We start from the raw sequence: 25,859 nt of genomic DNA on the forward strand, positions 1-25,859 counted from the left end.
AGCTGCAAGCTTCTGCTAATGTTTCTGAAAGCCTGGTCATGCCAGAACCTCCTCAGGTCCTCATGACTGGTTCCCCCGTGCTTCCCAAAGGCTGGCTTGGGTGCTAAACCATCTCATGATTGGCTCCCAGGGGCAGGAACTGGGGCCCTGCAAATCTTCAGGAAGGCAAAAGAGCACTTTTGTGTGGTACTGCAAAGGTGGCAGGACATATGTGTGGCCTGCAAATACCCGAGTGCATGTATACGCCACATCTGGCCCTTTTGACATCAATTTTAAATCAGAGCTTCCAGAATTTCTATTCTGTTTTTGGCAAACTGTTTTCAGTTATATAAACCATTATTTTCTCCTGTCCAGGCAAGTTTTGCTGCCTCTCAGTCAATATTTGTTCTATAGTTTCAACATCTTTAGGAAGCACTAGAGAAAACCTGTTAATTATTTTCTAGACATGTAACCAGAGCAAGATAGAAATGATTGTTACCAAGAGGACTAATTCACCTACTTTTTCACCTCCCAATTTTTAAAGAATAAAGGCAGAAGCGTGTTAGTTGAATGGTCTGTGTTCATTACTTTAAGAATTAAGCAAAAATATAATTTAAATATGGAGATACTGATGTAGTATAAAAAATACTTCAATAGCAGCTGGTGTACAGAATTAAAACAATTTATTCAGCATGGCCTTTCCTAGAAATTTACTTCAGCCTTCTATTCCTTTCATATATTCATAAAAATATTAAACTTTTTACTGTTGTTGCCCTTTACAATCTTTTTCATATGTAATGCAAACAGTGGCAGACTCTGTTTGGTTTATCTTCCTTTTATGCTTTGTGTTGGAGCCCTTTTGCATAGCGAGTATATTCTTGTTCACTTTCTCAAACATCAAATGCTCACAGCTGTTCCAAGTCTGCTCTGAAGCCTTTGATTCCCTGGATAACATCAGACACTAAAAATTCCATTATGTTTAATATTAAGGTTCTATTTGGAGTAAAGAACATATTTAACACAGGTAACCAGAAAGGTTGATGCATATTAATTGTCCTGAAACTTTCAACAGCAGTCTTTCAATAAGCCAACATTTCAATTTTTAAACAGAGATTTTCTAGTTTGCTAATTCCCACAGAGACTGAAGAGAAACAGCAATCTATATCCCTCTCATGGCTTTTAGAACCTTGCTCCAGCCTCTGGCAATGGTGATGCCAGTTATATATACATGCATTTTTACAAAACTTTTACAAAACAGTCACTAGTCTTAATATATGAATTCATCATACTTACAAGATCAAAATCAACATGGATTTTCTTTGTTCAGTGTCTCACGACTGACAGTAAGAAGAGGGATTATAGCTTAATTTATAAGCTTTAAATCTATTACTTTCTTTAATACCAAAGAAAACAATTATTTCTTTATTCTCTGTCAATTTGTGAAATCTTATTATTTCTCCTGAGTTTCTCCTCTTCAAAAATCTGTATACTGCTTTATATTCCCAGAGAGGTTCTTTCAGGATCAAATCTATTCCTATAAAATTTTGTCAGTAACAAACATAATTATCCATGAAAATTCTGTGGCAGAGATTTTCAAAGGATTCTACAGTCACTCGTCCAAATGAATCAAAACCTGATGAAATTTGACCACCTCTGAAAACCTAGGTCAGTAGTCCCATTATAATTACTGCATGTTGTCCTCAGCATTTTTACAGACAGGAGACCAATCCAGGTTTCACTGAAACAAAAACTTACTTATGTTAATAATTTTTAACAAGATCAGTTCTAAATATGTGCGAGAGCCATTACAGTCTCTTAAATTAGTCTGAGGTCATCAACAAAAATAAATCAGAAACATGTAATTTTGTATTAGCCATGGCACAGCATTTCTTTAATTGTGTGCCTCCACTGATCTCTGCAATGTTTGGCAACTCATATCTGGTGGAGGTGCCTGGCAGAGACTTAGTAATTATAACTTCTAATTCATTCAGCTCCTCAAGTCTGGGATCTCTACAAACTCTAGGCAATGCCTGAGAAAACTCTTCTTTTGAACTGTTATCATTGTGGATTTGTGGGAGCGCAGCTACAGTGAAGTCACACCGGTATTTCGCAGTCAGATTTCAACAACTGCAGAAGAGGACCTGGGCAAGTCAGTACAATTTGAAGGTTACATAGTAAAAGTTTGGCTCTATGCCTCTTCTGGTTTAGCTATACTTCCAACTCTGCCTACCTGAGACACAGTTTACATTAATGAAGTCCTTTCACAGTTACAGCTAAAGCACTTCTTTGGTTCAATGAGACAAGCTTTTTAGGCAAAAAGGCTCCTCTGTTGTCAGTTACATCTAGACCAGGAGTGCATTGGAGGAGGGATGGAAGGTTGCTGGCAGACTAGCATTGTTATGGCAATTCAAGGGTGAATTTTTTCTCAGTCCTAACAGATGTAGCTATGCCAGCACAACTATGTAAACTCATAAACAGTGTAAACTTTGCCTCAGTTAATCATCATTTGGATTGACTTGGGCTATGGGTTCGGTTGAGAAATGATGCCAGCAAGTGATCCTCATCCAGATCTTTGGAACCTGGATATATCCCTTGCAGATTTGTAATTCTCATGCAAACACAAAGGAACAGAATTTGGGCCAGGATTTCAATAGATTCTCAGAGCAATGTGCATAGAACAAGTCAATGGCATCAAATGATTGCTGGGTTCTGGGAAAGCTCAGACAATTAAATTTAAAAGAATTATTAAAATATTGATAACACATAAACACGCAAATAACCACTAACGTAAAGCATACATTTACAAAACTTGTGCTAAGTTCAATACCAAGCTTGATAAATTTCATATATGATTTCCCATTCCAATGTTTGAAGCTGGCAGCATATTTTGAATATTATAGCAAGTTTTTTAAAAGTCAGTATGCATTTTTTGGAACCATATTTAATTGAAGGGGAAAACAGTCTTCTACCTTTGAATTTTGCCAAGAGGCCAAAAAAGGGGCTAACTTCTGGCAGTGATTCTGTGACTGAAATATTTTTTACATCAATAGCCTGTAAAATTCTGCAGTATTTTCCATTAGGAATAGCAACAGAAAATACATAGAAAAGGTCAGATTTTCAAAGGAAATGGCAGAAAAAAGCTTTCATTGTAGGAGTTTTTTGAGTTTCATTTATTACTTTATAATAAAAAGGAAGAAACAAGAGTCAAATTACTATTTAAAGCATTTTTAACACTGCAACATTGAAGCTTTAAATATTAAAAGAACTAGAATTTTATTTGTGGTCACAAGAATAAGTCTAGCTCTTAGGAGAATGCTGGCTCAAAGAACTAGTAATAGGAAACGGAGCATCCATTTCCAGCCAGACTGCACATAGATTGAAAGACTTTTTGCTGTCTTCTTATGGTTATTTATTTATAGAGTGCCATTCACAAACATGGGTGTCCATTAAACTCTTAGAGGCAGATCTTGCAGGGGAATGAATGACTGCTGCGTGCACAGAGCAGTGGATCCAAGTGTAGCCACTGCCCTGTGGAACCAGACTCATATTAACAAGTGACAACAAATGGCATGAGCTGAGCCAAGGAGCTCCGTGTACTTTGTAAGGGACAACTATGTACACTGTCACCATCACAACTGTTCCCCTTGGTGGCAGTCTGAGTACAGAGGTCAAGGGCAGAATGGAAATGAAAAGATTGGCCTTTGCACCATGCCAGCCTGTGTGCTACCAGTTTTTGTAATTTAATGATGTGACATTCTGCTTAAGGAGTAAATTTACATTGAACTCTTTATAAACAGTATTTAAACAAACCTAGTTTAAAATGGTACCTTTATTCTCTTTAGCAAATCTTTCTGAGGATTGTGGTTCTGAATTGAAATGTTTTTCTAGATGTATAACTAAAATGGAAGCAACTTGAAACAAAGATGTAAACTTTGCCAACAGGCTGGCTAGCCTGGTAAGGAGAGCTTTAAACTATGAATGATGAAAGACACGGACATACTGGAGTGAGTCCAGTGAAGAGCCGCGAAGATCATTGAGCAATAAGAGAATCTGACAAAAGGAGAGGCTGAGAGAGCTGGGACTGTTCAGCCTGAAAAGAAGGCTCAGGAGGATCTTATCAAGTGTATGAATATCTGGCAGGAGGGTATAAAGAAGACAGAGTCAGACTCTTCTCAGCAGTGCTGAGTAATATTCTCAGTAATAAAAAATGATCAGGTAACCTAAGATCACCAGGGAGTAAATGTGGGAGTAGATGAGATTAAAAGGCTGCTGTCCTTTGATCAGTCCATATACTAAAATTCACGCCAAGCTACCAAGAAACGCATGCTCATGGTCAAAGCTACAGTGCATCTGGCAACCCAGGTTAACCCCTTCATGCTAGACTGGCCATTTACTTCAGGAAATCTCCCCTAGAATCTAAAATCTCTGTTGACTACTTATTTCATGAACCCCCAGAGCTAATAATTGGTAGTTTTAAATTGCATGAAAATTTGCAGCCATATGGAAAAAGCAGCTAACTTGCTATTTTCAGTGTTTACATTTTTAAGACTACTTTTGTAAGAAAAGAGACAGAAAATTATTTTAAAAGAAACATAAAAGTTGAGGTTTTTTATAAAGGTCCCCCAAACATACCAGATCAGTGACACCAAAACATTTCAGTGCCAAAACCTGGCTGTGTTAGGGGCACACAGTGCCTGTTGTAAATACCTACAGAATCCATTCTCACAACCTAATCATTTAGAAAAAAAATCAATAATATTTCTGAATATTAATTTCTTGGATTACACATATGAATCTCTGATGTCCAGACAGTGGCCACAAAATTATCTACATCAAAAGCCATGCAATTGACATAAACACATTTGATCTGTGTTTCTTCAGAAAATCTTAACTGAATGAACCACATTAACTGCTATCAAGATGGACAGAGATGCTCAGATACAAACACCGAGCTGAACTGGGAAACCTTATAAATACCTTTGACATTTACGTGCTGCTTGAATCTATTTAAATAACCACGTCTGTCAGTTATCCTTCTTAGGAGTTTCCAGGTATCACAAGGGCTCAGGAATGTTCTACTACTAAGAACTACTCCATAAATAGTTTGATTTCTGTAGTAACTATGAACATCAAAGGCAAACGACATCATACGTATTAAAATCACAAAGCACACATATTTCTGATATTCTCTGAAATTAAAACAATTTGAAAAATGTAGCACCCTGCTCATCATGTTTTTAAATCAATCATGTTTTTAAATCAGTCTCAGCATGGAAAAGAATCAAAGCCAAATGCATATTATTTTTGCCTTTAAAAGTGCAGTGAAAATGATTGTGCAAGGTTAGTTTCCAATGTTAAACCTCCATGCATATAATGGATCCTACGTTAAAATGTATTTTCTTAAGAGGTGATCTTATTAAAAAAATTGCTAGGAAAGATGATAGCAAAATCATCAAAAGTGCCAGAAATGTGAAATAATTTTTTGGTATAGTTTCTTATAATAAACTTAAATACAAATGTGAATTAGCATTACTAAAGATAAAATGGTCAATAGAGTGGAAAATAAGATGAGTAAAGGAGACAGAAAATAAATGTCTTATTCCAGCACAGAAACTTTAAAATTGATTACAACACTAGTGCTCCAAAATGTTTAAATGGTCTAATTTACAAAATCCATTAAAATACTAATATGAGAGAAACAAAAAAGCATCAATACAAACACACTGTATTTTCCTAACTCTAAAATGTGGACTTCCATAAATGTAAGGTACATTTATGTACCAAACTACATTTTAATTTCTATCAAATCACTTCAACTTCTTGGTTTGCCTTAATTCTTCATGGTTAATCAATATGTACATAGAGTTCACTATGAAACCTAACATGATTAATATAGCAGTTGTTGGAAAAAAGCCAACTTAACTGCCTTCCAAACATAAACTTCATAAAGAACTTCTATTGATTTTTGATACTTCTTTCCATGTCATTTCACAAACACTTTACAGAGCAAGACTGCAATTTTAAGAGTGAATCTAAATTAAGGAAAAAAAAAAAGAATTGTTTGATGATTTAAGAATTACTATAGGACAACCCAGCTACATCTGAAATATTTTGTTACAAAGAAAGATTTATCACCTTACAGTAGTGCCTAATTAAAATATGACCTTTATTTATTATCTCAAAGTACAAATAGTGTAATTTATCATTTGTAAAAACAGCTGGGCATGAGGAGATTTGGTGGAACCATGATAAGCATTTTAGGTGATCTTGCATATTGAAAAAAACGGGCACATACAACACCAAAATTGTTAGCTTACAAAAATGTTAACCCACCAACCCCCCTGCCCCCAAAGAAAACAGTGTAAACGTCGGTCAGGTTGCCTATCTTCACTTACTCTCCCTCCAGAGAGTGACAGGCTGCTCTATTTCATAGAATTAATGTAATCACAGTACAAAGAACAACTAATGTTTGTAAAACTGGTTTCTCACATGTGATAAAGATGAATGTGTAAATCTTATATAGAAGATAATTCTCTAGAATGTTTTAGCTGGGCATGAGACAGATCCCCTATAGACCCTTCTTACTTCAAAGAAACTACTATATCTAGAATGTTCCAAAGTCAGTAAGAAAATATGACTGAACAAGTAATGCCAAAAAATGTTACTATTCCTTCACACAATTTCGTTGGAGCTCTTCAACATCCTCTTTTTTAAAGAGCAGCATGAAAAATACTGAGCTAGAAATTAGGAAGATGACAGATGAAGAGAAATAATTTAACTCTATGTGTACATACATACAAAATTCTTTTGAAGTCTCTATTGCTTTTATATGTATTGATCAAATTGTGAAACTATTGAAAGACTAAGATATATGTGCATTTCTTCTGTTTTCTTGTGAACCATACATGCGTACAGTGGTGAGAACATCTTGCTGTCCTGCCACAAAGTTAGTATCACCAGTTCACACCTGTAGAGAAGATGCTGCAACCTCACACACCCACCAGTGAGGGTCCTATGCTGTCCCCCAGGCTGCTAGGGGTAAGTAACCCAGCCAGAGAAAAGGAATCAGGCCAGAATGTGTCCATACTGTGCTGATTTTCATATGCATTTTTAAATCTTTATGGCAACTGCAGTCTGGCAAAACTTAGTGTCTTACACAGCGTTTCAGAGGGAAGACTAATGTACTGAGTTACCTGCCATTACACACCAATCACTGACCTGTTCTTTGTGCGCGAGAGGATCAGTGTCAGTTGCCCATGTTGATTCTTTTAGATCTGTTGATAAAAATGGATGTTGACAACTGTGGCCTCTGGCAGACAGACAAAGTTGTACTTTGACAATTACTTTTTTCAAATTAAGAATTGCCAAAGGGTATATGGTCTAGTTTTCTTATACCAAGAATCTCTTTCTGCTTCTGATCAATGTGGATGCCACAAACAGAAATAAGATTAATTGTATTGCAGCCTTCCTACTGTGCTGAAATTCAGATCTGTTTCAATGAACACAGATCATTTGCTGTCATAGTTGGCACTCAACTTACTTAAACTCAGCCTTCTCACTCACGTAGGGGTGTTTTCTCCTAAAATTCAACACAGCTTTCATCATTCCTTTTCCATTCATGTGAGTAATGCTGAACTTCCGATGGTAGGAAACTTCAAACATGTTGTAAAGCTACAACCAGAATCAAGATTCCCTCTTTGCCCACTATCTGTCAGTTATTACCATTTTTCTGCTATTTAAGAGAGCAGAGATCTCCCACTTTTTCTGAAGAAGGCATAGAAGAAACTACATTACTTGCAGGACCCTGTCTGGTGATTTATGCTTATATAGTAAAAATTTTACTGGCTCCTGAACTCAATTTGAATTCAAGCTGTTTTCTGGTATTACTCTTTCCTTTAGGCTATCTATTTTTGAAAAAAAATTATATATAAGTCATATCTGGCTGTGCTGAGTCAAATTCTAATTCTTCTACTCCATCTTCACCTGGGTAAATCACTTGAGCAAGCTCAGACTTTTGTAAGGTCTTCAGGATTTCACTCATTTTATGCATGTATAGCTTCATAATTATTTACTTTTAGTAATCCAGTTTCGATAACCTCCTGACTATTTCAAGAAAAACTAAATTTTGCAATTTTAAAATTTTCTCTGTACCATTGTTTTCCTCCCCTTAAGTACCTCTCACAAATACACGTGTGTACATCTGTGCACGTGTATAAAGTGGGCTAAGTATCTAAGTGGAATTCCTCATATTAAGTTTCAATGGAAACTTTTGTGTGTATAGTACAATATATATACTGTGAATGAAGGAGATAGATAACATGCAGATATACATATCTACACATCAGACAATTTTATAAGGTCTAAGAGTTAATTGGTTAGTTTAAAATGCTAAAATGATTCCCTTAGGATTTATGAGCTAAGAATGCTCAGGGGTTTAGTGTCCTGACATCTCTTTAATTAGCAGTCTCCAAGATCTCGCACTAAGAAGATGCTAAGCCAGTGCCTTCTGTCATATCTCAAGAGTTTCAGAAGGCTTGGAAGCCACAGGGGAAGGCAAATGTACTATGCCTGTGAGCTATACAATATGTACAAAGTACTGTTTTCTTGCTAGTATCAAGTTAGGACTTCTTGCTACCACTCCTGCCTTGACGGTGATGCAGTTCTAAAAGAAATCCTAAGAACAATCCAGCAAAAATGGGTGAGGTAAATAAAGATGCCGTTGAAAAATACTTGGAGAACAACCCCCAGTTTGCCAAGGAGTATTTTGACCGAAAAATGAGGGCAGAAGTGCTGGGAAGTATCTTTAAAGTGAGCCCTGGAGATGTGAAGGAAGGAGTCAGCTTCAAAGACATGTCCCGTCTGGAGGAATGTAACATACTTTTTGAGCTGCTAACAGAAATCCAGGATGAAGGAGGCACTATGGAAAAGACAGTGCACAAGGCCCTGCAGAGGCTGGCACAGCTGCTGGCAGCTGATCGGTGTAGTCTGTTTGTTTGTCGTTCCCGAAATGGTACTCCAGAGGTAGCGACCAGGCTTCTCAATGTCACCCCAACTTCCAGCTTTGAGGAGAATTTGGTGAAACCAGACAATGAGACTGTTTTTCCTCTGGACATCGGGATAGCGGGATGGGTTGCTCATACCAAGAAGTTTTTTAATATACCTGATGTGAAAAAGGTAAGTGACTTCTCTTGGGGAATGGGTTTCTGTGCATTTACTTACTCAGCTTCCTGCACAGGGCTTGTGATACAGAGTCATTCTTCAAAAACATCCCACAGACAGAAATCCAGACTAAAAGCATGAGAAAAGCAGCAGCAGAGCTTGCTTAAAATCCAGTAGAACCACATCATGTAGCCTAGTGAGGTATTTCCAGTATCTTTGCACAACAGTTGTAATGTAATTTACTGTAATAAGGGAGAAGAATATTAGATTAATAGAGACCAATAAGTACTTGTGTTTCTGTTGAACAAGGCAGGCTCCTATTCTGTTTTCCAGTATGGGCTTGCAAGTGGTCTCCCTTATCATTCCGTGCTGCCATACATGCACCTCTGAATACAATTCATTTGCAGCTTTTGTAATAGGGATGGTTCCTTATAAGTAGGTGAATAAAGCCAGATGAAGATGATGTCAACATGTATGTTCAGCTTCAAGTCTGTCTTTGAATTTAAAATGGCTCCAAATTTTAATAATGTCCAGATCCAGGGCTTTTGTTCAGAACCATCTATAGAAGAAGATTAATGAGTTAGAGCTGCTCTGACATTTTCAAAGTTCCTGTTGAATTTGCACAGAATCACCTTCTTTAGTTATGGTGCTGATAAGGGTTATTACAAATGTTAATTAAAATGATGAGTGACCTAGCCGAAATTAAACAACGTGCATGAATGAGAACTGCTTTAGAAACTGCTCTGAGACACACGGGGAAACATAAATGTGCTTTGATTGTTGTAGATTTCTTTAAAAATAGCTAACCTTATATTATCAAATGGTGACATCTTCATCTCCTTTTAGTCTTATGTGGAAAACTCAACATAATCAAATGGTGCTAAGATAATTACACAAGATGACAGTCTGGCTTCTCAGTATTTCCTATACAGTCAATTTAAAATTCCAGGGCATTTTAGAGATGGAAACCACCTCAGTGTCCTAAGCTCAATGTAAATAATAAACATCTTTATACACTGCAATTATCTATGCTTTCCAGGAGGTAAACAAAAAGTAATGTATTTTATCATGTTAAAAGTTGGCAGACATAAAGAAATAAAGGACTACTTTTAAAGCTCAGAAACAAATGAAAATGTATATATATGGGAAAAGAACATTCCAATATATAGTAAACTATCTCAGATGTAAGTAGGAATCACGGGAGCAAACAGAAGAATGACTGATTTGAGAAAACAAACCAATTGGTTTTTAACTGACTACTAAGATGCTTTCTTCAATGGCTGATGTTCTGACAAGAAGCATCTGACTTACTGCCTGTTACCACCACATGGGGAGATTGGAGGATAATCCTTCTAAATTCATAAGGCTGATTACATGAGAAAAGATCAGGAGGATCAAGATGTGCCTTCTATCAGACACTGCACTGCTCCTTAATATCACTATGTGAGAGGTGCCCAGAGCAGGGCTGCCCAAATATTTCTGCGTTTGCAATAGGATTTGTTCAAAATTTCGTGACAAATGTAATTTAAATATGCTTAAGTAAGAGAACCTTTCTGTCCATCTAATCCTGCTAGGTATGTGTTTTGCACTCATAAATTAATTCATGTTGGCTGAATATCTGTCCAGCTATTATTCAATCATTCTTAGGTAATCTTTACTTAGGCATCCATTTACTCTCTTAGGATTACTGAGGTCTATGCCATTAGGCCCACACTTAAAAATGCAGTTAAACCATGGTGCCATTAATCCACACTTGGTAACTAAATGTCATTAAAACATTGACATTTTATAAGTTAATTGCAAAACTTCCAGAGACTTCTCTGGGACCAAGATTTGTTATTTAAAAACAACCCCAAAGGTCTCAAAATTGTCACCATTGCCATTCTATTTGTACACGAAGTGAAGTGTCCAAATCTACACTCCTCATACAGGCAAAGCTCCCACTAATGTCACCAGAATCTTTATCTCCATAAGGAACCCAGAACTGCAGCTTTAGTCAGTAATATTTGAGGAATATAATTAGCCCATGGCAGCAGAAATAGGCAGCCACTGAAGACTTTATCACATTTTTGAAAGGATAATTATTCTTCAGACCACTTTGTATGCACTTCAGTCAAACTAGATTGTCTGCTACCCAAATCCTGAGCAAAAAATGACAAGCAGAGTTAAGCCAGAGAGGAATTTTGCCCCTACTGCCTTGTCAGAATAACAAATGCACAATGAATAATTCTAGATGACTACAGTACTTTAAAGATGTCATGTCTAACCACTTTCTATTGTTGAAACAATCCATATCCAAACAGCATAGTGTTTTTTAAGTCTTAAGTACATGACAACATTGACAAACCCACAGTGAGACATTTTCATGCTTCAGTCACCATCCCTTTATAAGAAGAGTGAATGTAATGAAAGATCACAACAGCCAATACATCACTGAAAAAACATAAGACTCCACTTTTAGTGCCTGGTAGCCAGTTCTTTAGGGATTATCTCCTTCTTCAACCTGGAAAGGTACCAATAAACGTGAGGAAGCTCCTCATCCTGACTAATGCTTCAGAAAAGAAAAGCAGAAGAAAAGATACAGACCTTCCGTAATTAACTTAGTAGCCAGAACAGCCTCCCCCCACAAGATTACGAACCTGTTGACTGTGAGACCTGATAGTGTTTAATCCAGGATTTAATAGCAGTGAGAAACAGGAGGCCAAGCAGGACCACTACCCTAATAATTTGCCTCATGTTATTCCCAGGGTCTGGCAGAGCATGTGACTCAAATATTCCAAAATAAAATAATAGACTGCATAAAATTTGATATGTCCATGAGCATTCTTTAAATATTAACTGATAATACAGACAATATGATAAAGAAGGGTACAATTACCTTACATCTTTTGCTAAGGCATTATTTCCAAATAAAACTAAGAACTAAGAAATAGTTAAACAAGGAGCATGTCTTCTGGGGAATCAAAATCTCACATTCTCAGCCTGCAAGAACCAATAATAAAGACTATATATATTTGCTTTAATCCATCATGTATTTAAATTACTGCATTACTCCTTTTAACTCAGAGATATTTGAAGACAAAGATTTAACTGAGGATTGGAAACTCAAGAAATAATATTCCTGGTTATAGTAGAGTATAAAATTATATAAATGGTGAAAAAATGCTTCAAAAGAAGCTTTTGGATTACATCCATAAAGGGACTGAAATGTTCTGATGCTGAAATAACAAGCCCTCATTTTTAGAGGTCCTGCACTGGAATCCACAACCCCCAGTGAAGTGAAGAAACAACAGACTGTGGAGAGATTCTGGTGCTTCCAACCCAGATTAAGCAGCCAGAGCAGTGATCGTTGTGGCACCTAATTTAACTACTGGAAACCTATGATACAAAACAACTTAAATACATCTTCAAGTATCATCCCTTTGTAAAATGATCCAGCTTCAGTTTGCATGAGTCTTTTTTTTGTGGGAGCACTACTTCTCTTTAATGCAAAGGTGGGAGAGACTTTAATTCCAGGCCTGTCTGAAGTGACAGGAGTTTCAGATTCACGGGAATGTGCCGGTCCCCAGACTCCAGGCTGTCTGAGCCTGGAACGAGGAAGAAGAGACACTCCATCCCTTTTCTTGAATCTACACCAAATTGTAAAATAAATTAAAGATTATTTGAAGAGGGGAGAAAAAAGAGCAAAGGGAAGCATGGTTTTGCAGCTCAGTGGTTCAAACTCCCATGTGGCAGTGAGGAGACCTGGACACCGAACAGTCGTCCAGCTGCTGTGTGTAAACAGTTGCTCTGGTAACACACAGCAGTGGTCCTGCGACCAGGCAGTAGTCTTAGACTCCCTCCTAGGGCAAGAAGACATTGCTGGAATCAGGCACATCCATGTCAAAAATACGAAGCAGTGGGAAAGCACAGGAGAGAGAAAGATGGTCAGTGACACAACTGGTTGCCCTGAAAATGGAAAGAATGGAGTCACTTTGTGGTGGAGCTGGTAGCAGGGCAGTCACTTGCTAGTAAGATGTCTCAGTTCTTAACTCATGTTCTGCTAGTCCCCTCACAATATGATCTTGGAGAAGAAACCCAAATATCCAACATATTGACAAGGCAGAGTATGTTAAAAAACACTTCAAAGGACAGAGGAAGATTGTCAAAATAATTTTAGAGGGAAGTTCTTGAGAAACAAACTCAGAGTTGTTAAGATGAGAAAAAATGAGAGCAAAGATATACAATGCTACAGAAGTACTGCATTCCTGAATGTCTGGAAAGTAATGAGAATTGAAAGAAACAATCCCAAGACAAACTAAAAATGGGGAAAAAATGGAGAGGTAGCCTTTTACCTGGGAAGAACTTGCATTGTAAATGTTAATGTCTGCTCCTCCATTTTATCTTATCATCTTCATAATAAAAACCAGATTGTTATAAACTCACACTCAATACAGTAAATATTTACTGGAAAAATGGAAACGTGTTCCAATCTGTTATAAAGACAAAGATTCATTCAACTTACAAGAAAATATTTTAACACAGGAACAAATTTCTATTAATCATGCCTTCCAGAAGAAAAACCCAAACCTTTATTTATTTCCTTGAATTAATTTGTGTTAAAAGAGGAAAGCCCCCAAAACTGAAGAAAAAATGAAATTAAAAATTAAAATGAAAAGCTCCCTTTTAGCCTAATTTTCTTGTTTCATGTGAAAAAAATACTTAAAGCAATATAATACAAATTCAATTTCAAAAAGTTGCAAAATAGCCACTGCATACGGCAAATAACAAGCAGACATTTCAGTGACATGACTGAAAAGTTCAACCCCCAAATGCTGTTAAATATGTATTAATTTCTAGTTGATTCAGTTTCAGAACTCTAGTGATCTTGAAGATACCAAAGTCAGTTTGTTCTGTACTGCTAGTAAGTTACATGTCAAAATGCAGTTGTTTTACATCCCTGACAACACATGATTTTTTGAGTGTGGCCTAATGAATGACCAACTCATTTAGCTAATTGGTTTTGAATCAGACCAATGACATTTTCGTAGCTGATGGTAGGTGCTTTTTATTTTCCATTCATACTCAATTATATCATTATGAAACAAAAACATTTGTGAGTTGAAATTAGGATAAGCACAAATAAGAGATGAAGCAATATAGCACACCAATATCACCTACTCAGTGGTAAAAATTTTGTTTGTGAAATCTGAGCCAATGCAAGACAATCAGTGGGAGAACAAAATATCAGGAAGAGGAGAAAATACTGCAGGGCTACCAGAAAGAAAAACAGAAACATGTAAAGATGGTGCAAAGAAACGTGTGATAATGATGAGAGTGTGACACCAGCTCCTGATGTCAGACGTTCCTGTGGCTCCTGTTCCAGTAGTCCTCTAGACCCACTCCTGGTCATCACACATCCAAAGGATGATGTATTTTGACCAGTCTAAGCTCATCTATCCAACCCAGAACCTCCAGCCCAGCATGAGCAAAGTAGTCATAACTGCAAGGGGTCCCAGAAAGCCATTCTTCCTCTATGCTTTGTAAGAGGAAAGAGGTGGAGGAAAATAGGCATCTGCTCTCTTGGCACTACTACCTCAGCTGCAGGATTAAGTCTTATCACTCCTCCTTAACTGTGATATTTGAGGCGCTTCGCCAAACACAAAATGGAGAGGTAGGCTGCACAGCAGATACTGACAGATCACTTGGAGTTGACACAAGAAGGAAGGAACAGGAAGAGTTTTTTGAATGGGAGCAATGGTGATGAAGATATGAAAACCAAGGTGTAAATGTTATCTGTGGGACATGAACAAAATGACATCATGCTGCTTGCTAGCAAGGCCCCCAGTCAAGGAAGCAAAGGTTTATGGGAAAGTCTCATTTCCTAACATTTCAAACCACATGTGTAATGAAGATGCTGATGGTGTGCCAAATTAAAAGCAACTGGGAATAAGCAAGTATACTGGAGATGTGAGAAGCCTTGGTACTAACAACTTCAAGCTGCTGTTCCTATTACCTCAAATCAACCACAGCAGTGAATCTTCACCCTGACTAGCCGAACAGGGAAGAGGGATCCTTATTCCCTTATACTTTCGTTTTGAGTTGCTTTTCACATTTCTCCATTTGTCTGTCTTTCCTGCATTTGTATAAATTACATACTTTTGCATGTGCAATGGAAACCAAATCAACCAGGGTTACGCTATTTCGTTCCTTACAATAGTTTTTGCATTTTCTGATCAAATTTACACTCAACAAATAATTTACACTGCAGACTTTGACCTGGAGTTTCCAATAGTGTCTAACTCACTTGCCTCAGGCTGCATTTTGTCGTTAATCCCATCAGAAATGCTCAAGGCTTAGTTCGGTGTTCTGGAGCACAGTGTAGCAAATTCTAAGATAACATTATGAATTGGGACACGTACTTCCTTTATTAAATACTGTAGGATGTTCAATGAACATTAGAATGATGGTCTTCATTGTTTTTTAAGCTTGGCATAAAATAAAGCCCGTGAAAGGTTAGAAATTTTTGCAGAGCTCTTTTTCATAGTTTACTTAAAGAATTGTGGGATATCTAAAACCAGCCAATGAAGGTGAATTCATCATGAAAGAAATAAGGTCTTTAAAGACTGGTAAAAGGAAACACAGAAGAATATATCACTCCCAAGAAAGGAACTGAGATCTGCAGGGAGAGCCGTGAAATAAGAGAGACACAAGATGGTTCCTTCTTCTGGGCAGTCCATCAATAAGAACTTCTCAGAAACAATAAAATAACTGATTTTTTAAAAAAACAAACTACATAATCATAAAGTATTATCTGCTTATGTAGTCTTTTAAAAATAACTTTCTTCTCGAAATGCGTGTGGTTCCCAGGAGAGTGAGTTTTTCTCATTTATATTTATTTTACCTTATTACAGACATGAACTTACAGCTGTGTAGCTACAATTCAGAATCAGATATGGTATAGTCTCAGTAAGCAAGTTTATTTGTAACTGCCATATGAGGAAAATAAAAATTATTTTTAGAAAGAATGGCCTTATTTTCCCCTTTCACAGAGGTGTAATCACACTGTTTCCACAACAGTGACTTCTGATTTAGTAAATTCCACTGGTAGCTATGAGATGAAAATTAGGCTCATAAAACTTAAAGGAATTGAAAAGTAAGTTGAGGCCAAATGATCTAAACATAGAACATTTTATTGATATTCCATTGGTAAGAGGTTTATAATAATGTGTAGTAGTGTTGGTAAGTTACAGTGAGATAAAACTAGTGTCATGCTTTAGAGAATCAAGAAATACGAATTAACTACTAATTTCACACGTATAGGCTAGATCCATAGTAGCCTGCCAAACCCCTCTCCAGTTACCTTCTATCACCTATAACAGAAAGGTGAACACAAAGAGGCGTCCTGATTTTCCACTCCTGTATGCTGGTGCTAGCCTAGTGCAAATCCAGGACATGTTGCACATCTTAGGATATATCTACAGAACCATAATATAGTATATGATATATACTGATCATTGTACAGTAAACGGTAATTGTACAAGTTAGGTATCTTAGCTTTAAATGGAGCTAGTAGAAAATGCTTGCAAATGTACTACAGTTAGGGAGTTATCAACAGATAGCCTTTCCCTCATTTTTTTTAAAAGGCTATTTTATGATTTAACTGAGAGCTGAAAGTGCACAACATTGCCCTAAAAGATGGTTGCATTCATAAGATCAGGCTCAAATAAACTAAGTGTCCACATTCATATATTCATGGGAGCACCAAGATGCTCTTCTGGCTCTGGTATTGCAGAGCACGTTTCTGGCTGATTTGTCTATGAACATGATTTTTCAGACATTGTGAAAAGTGATTTTCTTTGAAAACAAAAGGAGCTTATGTTCTCAAGAGAAAATATTTTAAAACCTTGATTGGAAATAAAGGCTTCAAAACTCCTAGCAATTATGTGCAAAATATTCAATAATGAAAAGCCTAAATCTAAGCACAGATTTTTGCTTGTATATACAAATCATATGCCATAGGAGTCTTTGTATATGCTGTGGGAATGCTGCCAATGTGTTATGAGGTATTTATATCTTTCTGCATCGCACTCTCTAGGCACAACTCAGGATGGCTTATGGTTACTGAACTTTTTGTTTATTAACACAGACTTGCATTAAGATTTTCCTATCGTCTGCAAAAATTGTATGACCAAAGTGCTTCTTCTGAACACCACTGCTTGTACCTTCAGTCTGGAGTTATTAAACAAATTAAGACTCAGCAGCTGTGTCCTGCTGATTCAGCTCACTTCATGTATACAGGTCCCTTTTAAGTATTCAGAAATCCAGGAGTGTCTGAAATTTTTATTTATCCCATCATAGCAGCATACAGCACTCTAAAACCAGGAACTTGGGCCTCGCCATCATGCTAGATGCTCTTGGTGAGGCGGAGGGACTACAAAACAGGGTCAAATTATCTATCTAATTTACTTTATTTTGAATGGCTAAAGCAGTCAGAGATTCAGAAATTGTTACTGAAGCCCAAAACCACACTCAAAACCAGAATGGTTGTGTCAGTAGGTAATAGATTTCAGAGAAAATTAAATATTTCCATGTAATAACATACTTGTTCAGCAGACTGCAGGACAGTATTTGATTCTTATATAGAAGAGAGACTGGCATTTTCCCTGGATGTCTGTTAAGGGAGATACCCCTATACCTTTCTCCGAGAAAAACAGAAAACAACTCAAGGAAAGTTTGACAGAACTAGAGAAAACATCCCCTCTTCACCTGGATGATATATTTGGAACTGGCTACACCTTCCAGGGACCCAAATACAGCCTGATACATTGAACTACAGAGAAAACATATTGGTCACTTTTATTCTTCTCAATGTGATTTATGGGGATGACACAGGCTGTCCTTAAAAGAATCAATTCTGTGTAAGAGAGCCCAGTCAGTAAATATAGAAAAGACATTTCAGAGTTACTTCCACACGTTTAATTCCTTCCACAGAAATGCAGTCCTAGAAGGAAATCTAAAATGCAAATGTAAAAGATGGGCTGTCTAAAGACTATGAAGAACTGAAGGAAAAAAAACCCCTAACATTTTGAACACATAATAAAATTCAGTCTACCTTCTCAGGGTTGTATAGGCTATAAATTCAATATATACCAGAAACAATTGCTAGAGAGAAGAGGGGAAAAAAGAAATTAAGAGGAAAGATCCAAATAGTAGACCAACAATTTTAGTTCTGGCATTTCCTAGCCTTTTCATCCTTGATTTTACAACCTAGAAAATGTTTGTTTGTTTGTTTTTTTGTTTGTTTGTTTAAGTAGCTTTGTGTATAATTTATGAAAGCAGAATTCCACTATGCAGCATCCTGCAACATTCTCCAGCCCATCAGCAAGAAAGACACCTTGAGATCCACCACACAGATCTTGGCTGCCTAAGCTAAGGCAGTAATTAATAGCAGTAATATGTATCAGCTCTGTGGGTAGGTATGCAGTAACAAGTCAGTCACTTTATAAGTGGGTTCACAAATATTTGCTAACAGCAGGGGATTGGTAAGGTTTGTGAATCTTGGTTTCAGGTGGAGTCCTTAAAACAGGACTCCTTTGGCCTCTCTCTGGCCAGATGCCATTCCTATCCACGGTGTTATAATGTAGTCTGACCTTCCCTGGTTACCAGGCCACTTTCCACTTCTTGGCATTCTCATTTAGCACCAACTGCTCATCACCCTGAGAAATCAGAAGCAGACCTGTTAAAGGAAATTCAGGGAGAATCTGCCATTGACTGTAGACCAGGACTTGAGTGCTCATCTCTCTGAGGAATAAGTTTGAGCACTGACTTGTTAGCAGGGGCAGATGCAAGGGGATGGAAAAGGCACAGTGAAGACAGAGTCTGGCTATTTTAGCTGCTTAGTAGAACCATGTCACTTCTCAGTATGCACGTATTGACAGATTTCAATCCCCCAACTCATAACTCAACTCATTTACACGTATTATCGTAAGAACATCACAAAACACAACAACCCTTGACAAGCAGATTTCCCTGACAAATTTAAAATCCCCTTTTTAAATTAAAGAGAACACTAAAGCATTTCAAAGAGAACATCAAGAATTTCTTTGATGTGAGGAAATGAAACAGTTTTCCATGAAACATGAACTAGCTTCCCAGTATTTTTTACATAAAAGAATGAAAAAAATAGCTTTTACTAAACCCTCCTCAGCATTCGGTTTCAAGGATGAAATTGGTGGGGTAGTTAGTTGTGGCTCATTCATTAGTCACGTGGTCTCACTCCCACAGGATCACGCACCCAACAAAAGCAGTTCTGTGTCCTGATCCCCCTGGTCCTACACCCTCCCATTCACCAGAAGAGCATGTTGGCCTGGGAGCAGCAGGAATGGGAGCAGCACCTGTCAGACAGGAAGGAGTAAGAAACTGCTCAGCCAGATGCATACCTGCTGGGGATGCCTCTCCACCAGAAGCATTTTTAGCCATATACATTCAGGACAGATGGTAGTTTTAAACATTGTGTGATGGGAGTGTATCATGAATTTTATCTACAGAAGTAATTAATAGTAAATATTAACATAGCTATGAAGTAATTCTCTTACATGCAAGCCACATGTATTAGACTCTCAGGCAGCCACAAATCTCTCCTTTATTCTAGATTTTCCCATATTTTTAATTCCTCAAATTCCTCATCATTCTAATAAAAACCTGCACAGAACTTGGTTTCAGAAGCTATATTCATTACCAATGCCGAAGTTAAGCTTGTACATATAACTCTGCAAGACTGAGTTAAATAATGATAATGGTTTTTTGCGAGTATAAACCTACTGCACTGTGAACTGTGCTTATAGCACTGCAAACATAAACTATCAAATTAAATGATCATTTGCTCTTGGCATGGTAACTAATTGTTATGTGTTTCATTTGTGGTTTTTTCCTTTTCTTTTCTTTCAGAACAACCATTTTTCTGACTTTCTGGACAAAAAAACTGGTTATACAACAATCAATATGTTGGCAACCCCAATTATGCAGGGTAAAGAGGTGCTTGCTGTTGTGATGGCACTCAACAAATTAGATGCCACTGAGTTCTCAAAAGAGGATGAAGAGGTAATAACCTCAGATGTCACACAACAGTACAGTTGTTAGTTCAACATGTAGTTTGAGTGAATCTACCTTTTGATTTGATACTTTTGTCTTATTTTTGCTCTTTGTCATTTTTAGGTCTTTAAAAAATACCTCAATTTTATATCTTTGGTCCTAAGAAATCATCATATGACATATCTCTACAATATTGAATCCCGAAGAAGTCAGGTATAGAATTTGTTAATGATAATACTTTGTTTTTGTGTGAAACCATTATTATTCCCACTATTTTATATTCTTGCAAGCTTATTGAAGTAAGGATAGCATCCATTTAATTTTCTATTTGATAACAGTAATGCACCTTATTTTATTCTGGAATGCCTAGAATTCGTATGTTTATGTTGTCTTACTGTTGCAAACATTTACCATCTTTCTCTTTTGTTGTAAATAGATGCTTTTGTGGTCTGCCAACAAAGTATTTGAAGAGCTAACAGATATAGAACGGCAGTTTCACAAAGCACTGTATACTATTCGAATATATTTGAATTGTGAAAGATACTCTGTTGCTCTGCTGGACATGACTAAAGAGAAGGTAAGAATCATTTTGCCTACTTGATAGAAATGTGCTACTCCTAACTTTAAGTTATAAAATCCATCCTTCTAATTCATTTGTTCTGCATATTTCTAGTACATGTCTCTCCAAGACACAAAGTTACCATGCTTTCTAACCCTTTGGGATAATTTATATAAAATCTAACCACATTACAAAACTTACATGCAAAATATAAGTATGGCAAAGGACACATTCTGAAATAATTTTTCATATGAATAAGTCCATGTGGGAAAGGGTAGAAGAGAGAAGTGCAGGTCTGATTATCGCTTTATAAATACCTGCCTTCTAAAACAACAATTGAGCTGTACAACCATCCAGAGATAAGCTTCAGATTAGCCTGCAATTTACTGGCAAACATTTCTTGCCTGGAATATATTTAACAATGTTTTCTTAATGTTGTCTGAAATATGACCATAGTACAGCTATGGAGAAGGAAAAATAAAATTGCTATCCACAGATGTCATGTTATCTATGAACACAGAACTGATTTTTTTTTTCCTTTTGCTAAACCCTGTGTATCGTTTTCTCAGGAGTTCTATGATGAGTGGCCAATCCGGCTGGGGGAGGCAGAGCCTTACAAAGGCCCCAAGACACCTGATGGACGAGTGAGGATATGGATTTTTCTTTTTATGAATCTTAATTTTGACATTGAAGTTGTACAGGTCACCTACATGTTTTTCTCTTTTTATTTAGGAAGTCAACTTTTATAAGATCATTGACTATATTTTACATGGAAAAGAAGAAATCAAAGTCATTCCGTGAGTATTCATTGGCAGCCTGCAAATGTGTGGTAATCAGATATATTGCTGGGATAGAATAATAACATGTCTGCATTGTAGAAATCATTTAATTTCATCCTCTCTCTAAAGGTCACCTCCAGCAGATCACTGGTCTCTTGTCAGTGGATTGCCAACATATGTTGCTGAAAATGGATTTGTAAGTTCATAGCAAAAATAAAAACTAAAAGTTTTAGTTCATGCAGTTCTGATTGAACAAAAAACCCCCCAAACCTCCCCATGACCAAAAACCTCTGCAAAAATATCATGCTGCTTCCAGTATCATTGGTTCCCAGGGAAATCATGTGAATCAGTAGTCTGGATTGAGACAAGCCCTCAGCACAAATGGCGAAAACGTCAGGAAAATTTCCCTCTGATTTTGGTAACGTTGGAGGAATAATGTGTGCGTTTGATGTCGCTTGCCAGGTGTGCTAACTAAGTGTCACAACAAAATGTCAAAGTAAGAAAACCATCACATACACAGTTTCAAAATTTTCTTTTTTTCTTATCTCTTCTTGCGTAGGCAATATACATAATTCAAAGTTGTGATGTATGACAGTTATTGGTAATCCTATGGCATTTTTAATAGCAGTAAGGACAGAGCCCTTAGTACTCAGTTATTTCTTTCTATAAACCCCCATGTCATTTTAAACTGGAAGTGATTTTCTTAACCATTACGCTTATGCACTGTGAGACATCATACATGAGGGACTTTGCTACAAGCACTGCAGCATGATGTCTGTTAGAATAACCACATCTAATTTAATAGGAACAGTTTTAATTTCTGTAGCTAGCTAGAGTGCTCACTGTTGTTAGCTTAGAAAATAAATATGCCTTTTTAAAATATCAGGCCAAGTCTTGGTGCACATTATATTCCATTTAAACAATGTCTCCTTTTCTTTATGCTGCAGATTTGTAACATGATGAATGCACCAGCTGATGAATATTTCACTTTTCAGGTAACTCCAGTAATGTTAATAATTATAGATATTGTAGAAAAATATGCTAATGCTTTCTACCAATTAGTTATACAGTTGATTACACAAAAATTTCTCCTTTGTTTGTGAGGCACGGGTCTTAGTACATTGCCTATATCAATAGCTGTATTACTACTTTCAAAGAAATATACAACATTTCCTGTTGCTTGACTTTCCTACAGAAAGGACCAGTGGATGAGACCGGATGGGTTATCAAAAATGTCCTGTCATTGCCTATTGTCAACAAAAAAGAAGAAATTGTGGGAGTTGCAACATTTTACAATAGGAAAGATGGAAAACCTTTTGACGAGTATGATGAACAGATCATTGAAGTAAGCTTAACAGGATTAGAGGCTTTAAGGAGCCACATGATGTTAATAAAAATATTATACTAAAAAGTAATTTTAAAATGTCTAAAAATTTTCAGATAGGCTATATTAACATCTAACCAAATGTCTGTCTTCTTCACTATACAGTTTCTTAAGAATCAGAAATTTTATTTCCCTTTATAAACCTGAAAATTTATGAGAGATCATTTACATTCCAATAATGAACAAAAGTCAGATATAATTTTATTTTTAATCATTTGACTTTTTAGTGATGTTGAGCATCTCCTAATTAGTAGTAGGTAAGCAGGTATGGCGTGCTGCTTGCCAATGGATATCGTGCCTGTGATCATGGGAGTTCCCAGAGTGTTCATGATCATGTGCACTTGGGCAACATAAGATGCTACACAGTGTATCCAAGTCCACTCAGCTAACTTAAGCTTCATAAGCCTCAAAGTCCTGTATACAAAATGGGAATATGGGCCCTTAATTACTAGGTTGAGACAAACAATGTCATTAAAAGCTGTGAGGTGCTAACAGAACCTGTTGATGGAACATAAAGGCCACTAACAAGTAGTTACACATTGTGTAACTATGTGTGTAACACATAGTGCCTTTTCAAAGGGCACTACCAGAAACTGGAGTTTAAGAAAAGGAAGTTCAAATTGTCAGTTTAATTTTGTTGTCATGGTGTCATCTCAGCTTTGCTTGGCTTTGTTCCAGACTCTCACACAGTTCCTGGGGTGGTCTGTTTTAAATACTGACACTTATGACAAAATGAACAAGCTTGAAAACAGAAAAGACATTGCTCAGGAAATGCTTATGTACCAGACAAAGGCCACCCCTTCTGAAGTTGAATCTATACTGGTAAGTTTCTGTCCACAGTCACAAAATTAAAGCAGGAAATTTGCTACACAAAAACTGAATTTCTTACTTGTTTTCATTTTTAGAAATACAAGGAGAAATTAAATGTAAATAGTGTCGAAGAATGTGATCAAAAGGATCTCATCAGGATTTTGGTAAGTCATTAAACTGAAAATTCTGGTGGCATGCTTCTATCAGATAGCAATCTGTCCTCATTATAGAAAAAGTTGTGTATAGCCAAATCCTGATTAATACAATTGATTTTAGCTATCAGTTCCACAAGCTAGATGGAGTTGATTTAATAATACATCTTCATCCTCTTCGGTTCTTCTATGTACAGATCCCACTGTTAACCTACAGGGAAACATTCTGTCCCAAATATGTGTCAACAGGCTTGGATAGTCAGAGTTATATAGAAACGTTTATATGAATTAACATTTAAAGTGTTTAACTTCTGTAAATATCCATGGGGACAGTGCTATGTCTATAATTGAATTTTTTTAATCTTGAAAATAAAAGAAGGACATTGATGTAAGGTCACTTTCATTCTGAGTAAGAGAACACATGTAGGAGTGTCCAGTGGAATTAACTGACTTTCCGATTAATTTTCCTGCATTTCCTTAGGCAGAGAAGTCCAAAGACAGTGATCAGTGACTTCACAGTGATGAAATAGATTTGACCTAATCAGTTAAAACTCTACTACTACTAAAACAAAAATGAGTCACTTTCTTTTCCAGATTGTGCAGTCCTCTGGCTGCCTTAGTATTTCAATCTAGAAAGGGAGTGCCTTTTTGGAGGAAAACTCCTGTTTGTGCCCACTTAGTGCACTTCGTTTTTTCATGTGGAGCAGTCCTGAAGCACATGCACTGGCTTACTTTATCTGAAACAAAACTCAAAGATGTGCTCCAGGAAAACACGGAATGAACTCCCGCTGTTAATGGATCAAAACAGAGCTAGGCTGAAGAAAAAAGGTCAAATACACACAAATCTTGTTGACTACCAGTACCAACCACTTCACATATTTCCTCCTATTAAACCACATTTGCTAATGTAGACATAGCCACAGGGAAAAGATCTCATTAAACTATTTTTAGTTATCTACATGTGCATGCTGGAATGCAATGGTGTTAAGGTTTTACTGGCTCCCACAAAACAAATGCTCACACAGCTTACAAGTGGTGAAACCAAGAAACATCAATAGACCGTGTGTAGCTTCACATACCTTTTAAAGTAAATTTAATTTAGCTGCATGAAGAATTGCAAAAATTAATAGATAAACATTATAAAATCTCTCTACTGGTAGAGCAAAAAGTGATCATTACAGTACAGGCTCCAAATGTAAAAACATAATAGTGGTATGAATTTTTAAATCTCCAAAAAGCAATTAAAATGAGTTTTCTCAACATTGTGGAGTCACAAATTCAAAGGTCTAATATCTTCTGCACTGCCAAGGTTGCATGCAAATGCTTTATCCTATTATAAGACCTGGAATCCCAGATAGCTAATGGGATAAAGCAGGTGTTTCTAGATCTGATGATTCACAAAGTAATGGGTCTTAAAACACCACTGCTCCACGTTTCCTTGTCCTTGACCTCAGATCAGAGCAAACATAAAGGAAAATCCCAGGGAGATGGAAATACCTTTGCATGGATGTTCAGCCTTATTTATTGAAATAGATGCATACATTCAGTCATCTTTTTTCCTTATCCTTAAAATGGAGATAATTTATAGACTACTATAGAGGAAGGGAGTCATTGTGATCACATAATCTATTTTTTGCGTTGCATCAGACTTCCCTGAATTAATTCTTGTTTGGATTGGTGTGCATTCTTTAAAATATAATACTGCTTTCCCTAGGCTTTGGGATATACAGATGAAAAGTGTTACAGAACAGTTCACTAATATCACTATTACCAGTTAGGCTATTCAATGTGAATCTATATAATGTATACAAAATAGGCAACTTAGGCTTCTTAACTTTCGTATCCTCTGCATTTTAGAATTTAGTATATGTTTTATGGAGGTTTTTCAGTACAAGGAAGAGCTGGCCTAAGCTCTGTATCTGCCCTTCAGAGAGAAAAATCCCTGAATGGCATCCAGACAGCTT

General features: G+C 36.7%; 1 protein-coding gene across 3 annotated transcripts in view; it reads left to right on the plus strand.

Annotated features, from left to right (window-relative positions):
* Positions 1-8,673: 8,673 nt before the first annotated feature.
* The window catches only part of PDE6C (phosphodiesterase 6C), a 30,808-nt gene continuing 13,622 nt past the window's right edge, over positions 8,674-25,859 (plus strand). For all 3 annotated transcript variants that reach the window (XM_050899221.1, XM_050899222.1, XM_050899223.1), the window contains exons 1-11: positions 8,674-9,153; positions 20,068-20,220; positions 20,335-20,424; positions 20,648-20,788; positions 21,340-21,414; positions 21,503-21,567; positions 21,679-21,745; positions 22,497-22,544; positions 22,745-22,894; positions 23,612-23,755; positions 23,839-23,907. In XM_050899221.1, coding sequence (XP_050755178.1) covers positions 8,674-9,153; positions 20,068-20,220; positions 20,335-20,424; positions 20,648-20,788; positions 21,340-21,414; positions 21,503-21,567; positions 21,679-21,745; positions 22,497-22,544; positions 22,745-22,894; positions 23,612-23,755; positions 23,839-23,907 — 1,482 coding nt within the window. The remainder of the gene's footprint in view (positions 9,154-20,067; positions 20,221-20,334; positions 20,425-20,647; positions 20,789-21,339; positions 21,415-21,502; positions 21,568-21,678; positions 21,746-22,496; positions 22,545-22,744; positions 22,895-23,611; positions 23,756-23,838; positions 23,908-25,859) is intronic.

This window comes from Gymnogyps californianus, chromosome 6 (assembly GCF_018139145.2).
Source record: "Gymnogyps californianus isolate 813 chromosome 6, ASM1813914v2, whole genome shotgun sequence".
In the NCBI taxonomy this organism is placed as follows: Eukaryota; Metazoa; Chordata; class Aves; order Accipitriformes; family Cathartidae; genus Gymnogyps; species Gymnogyps californianus.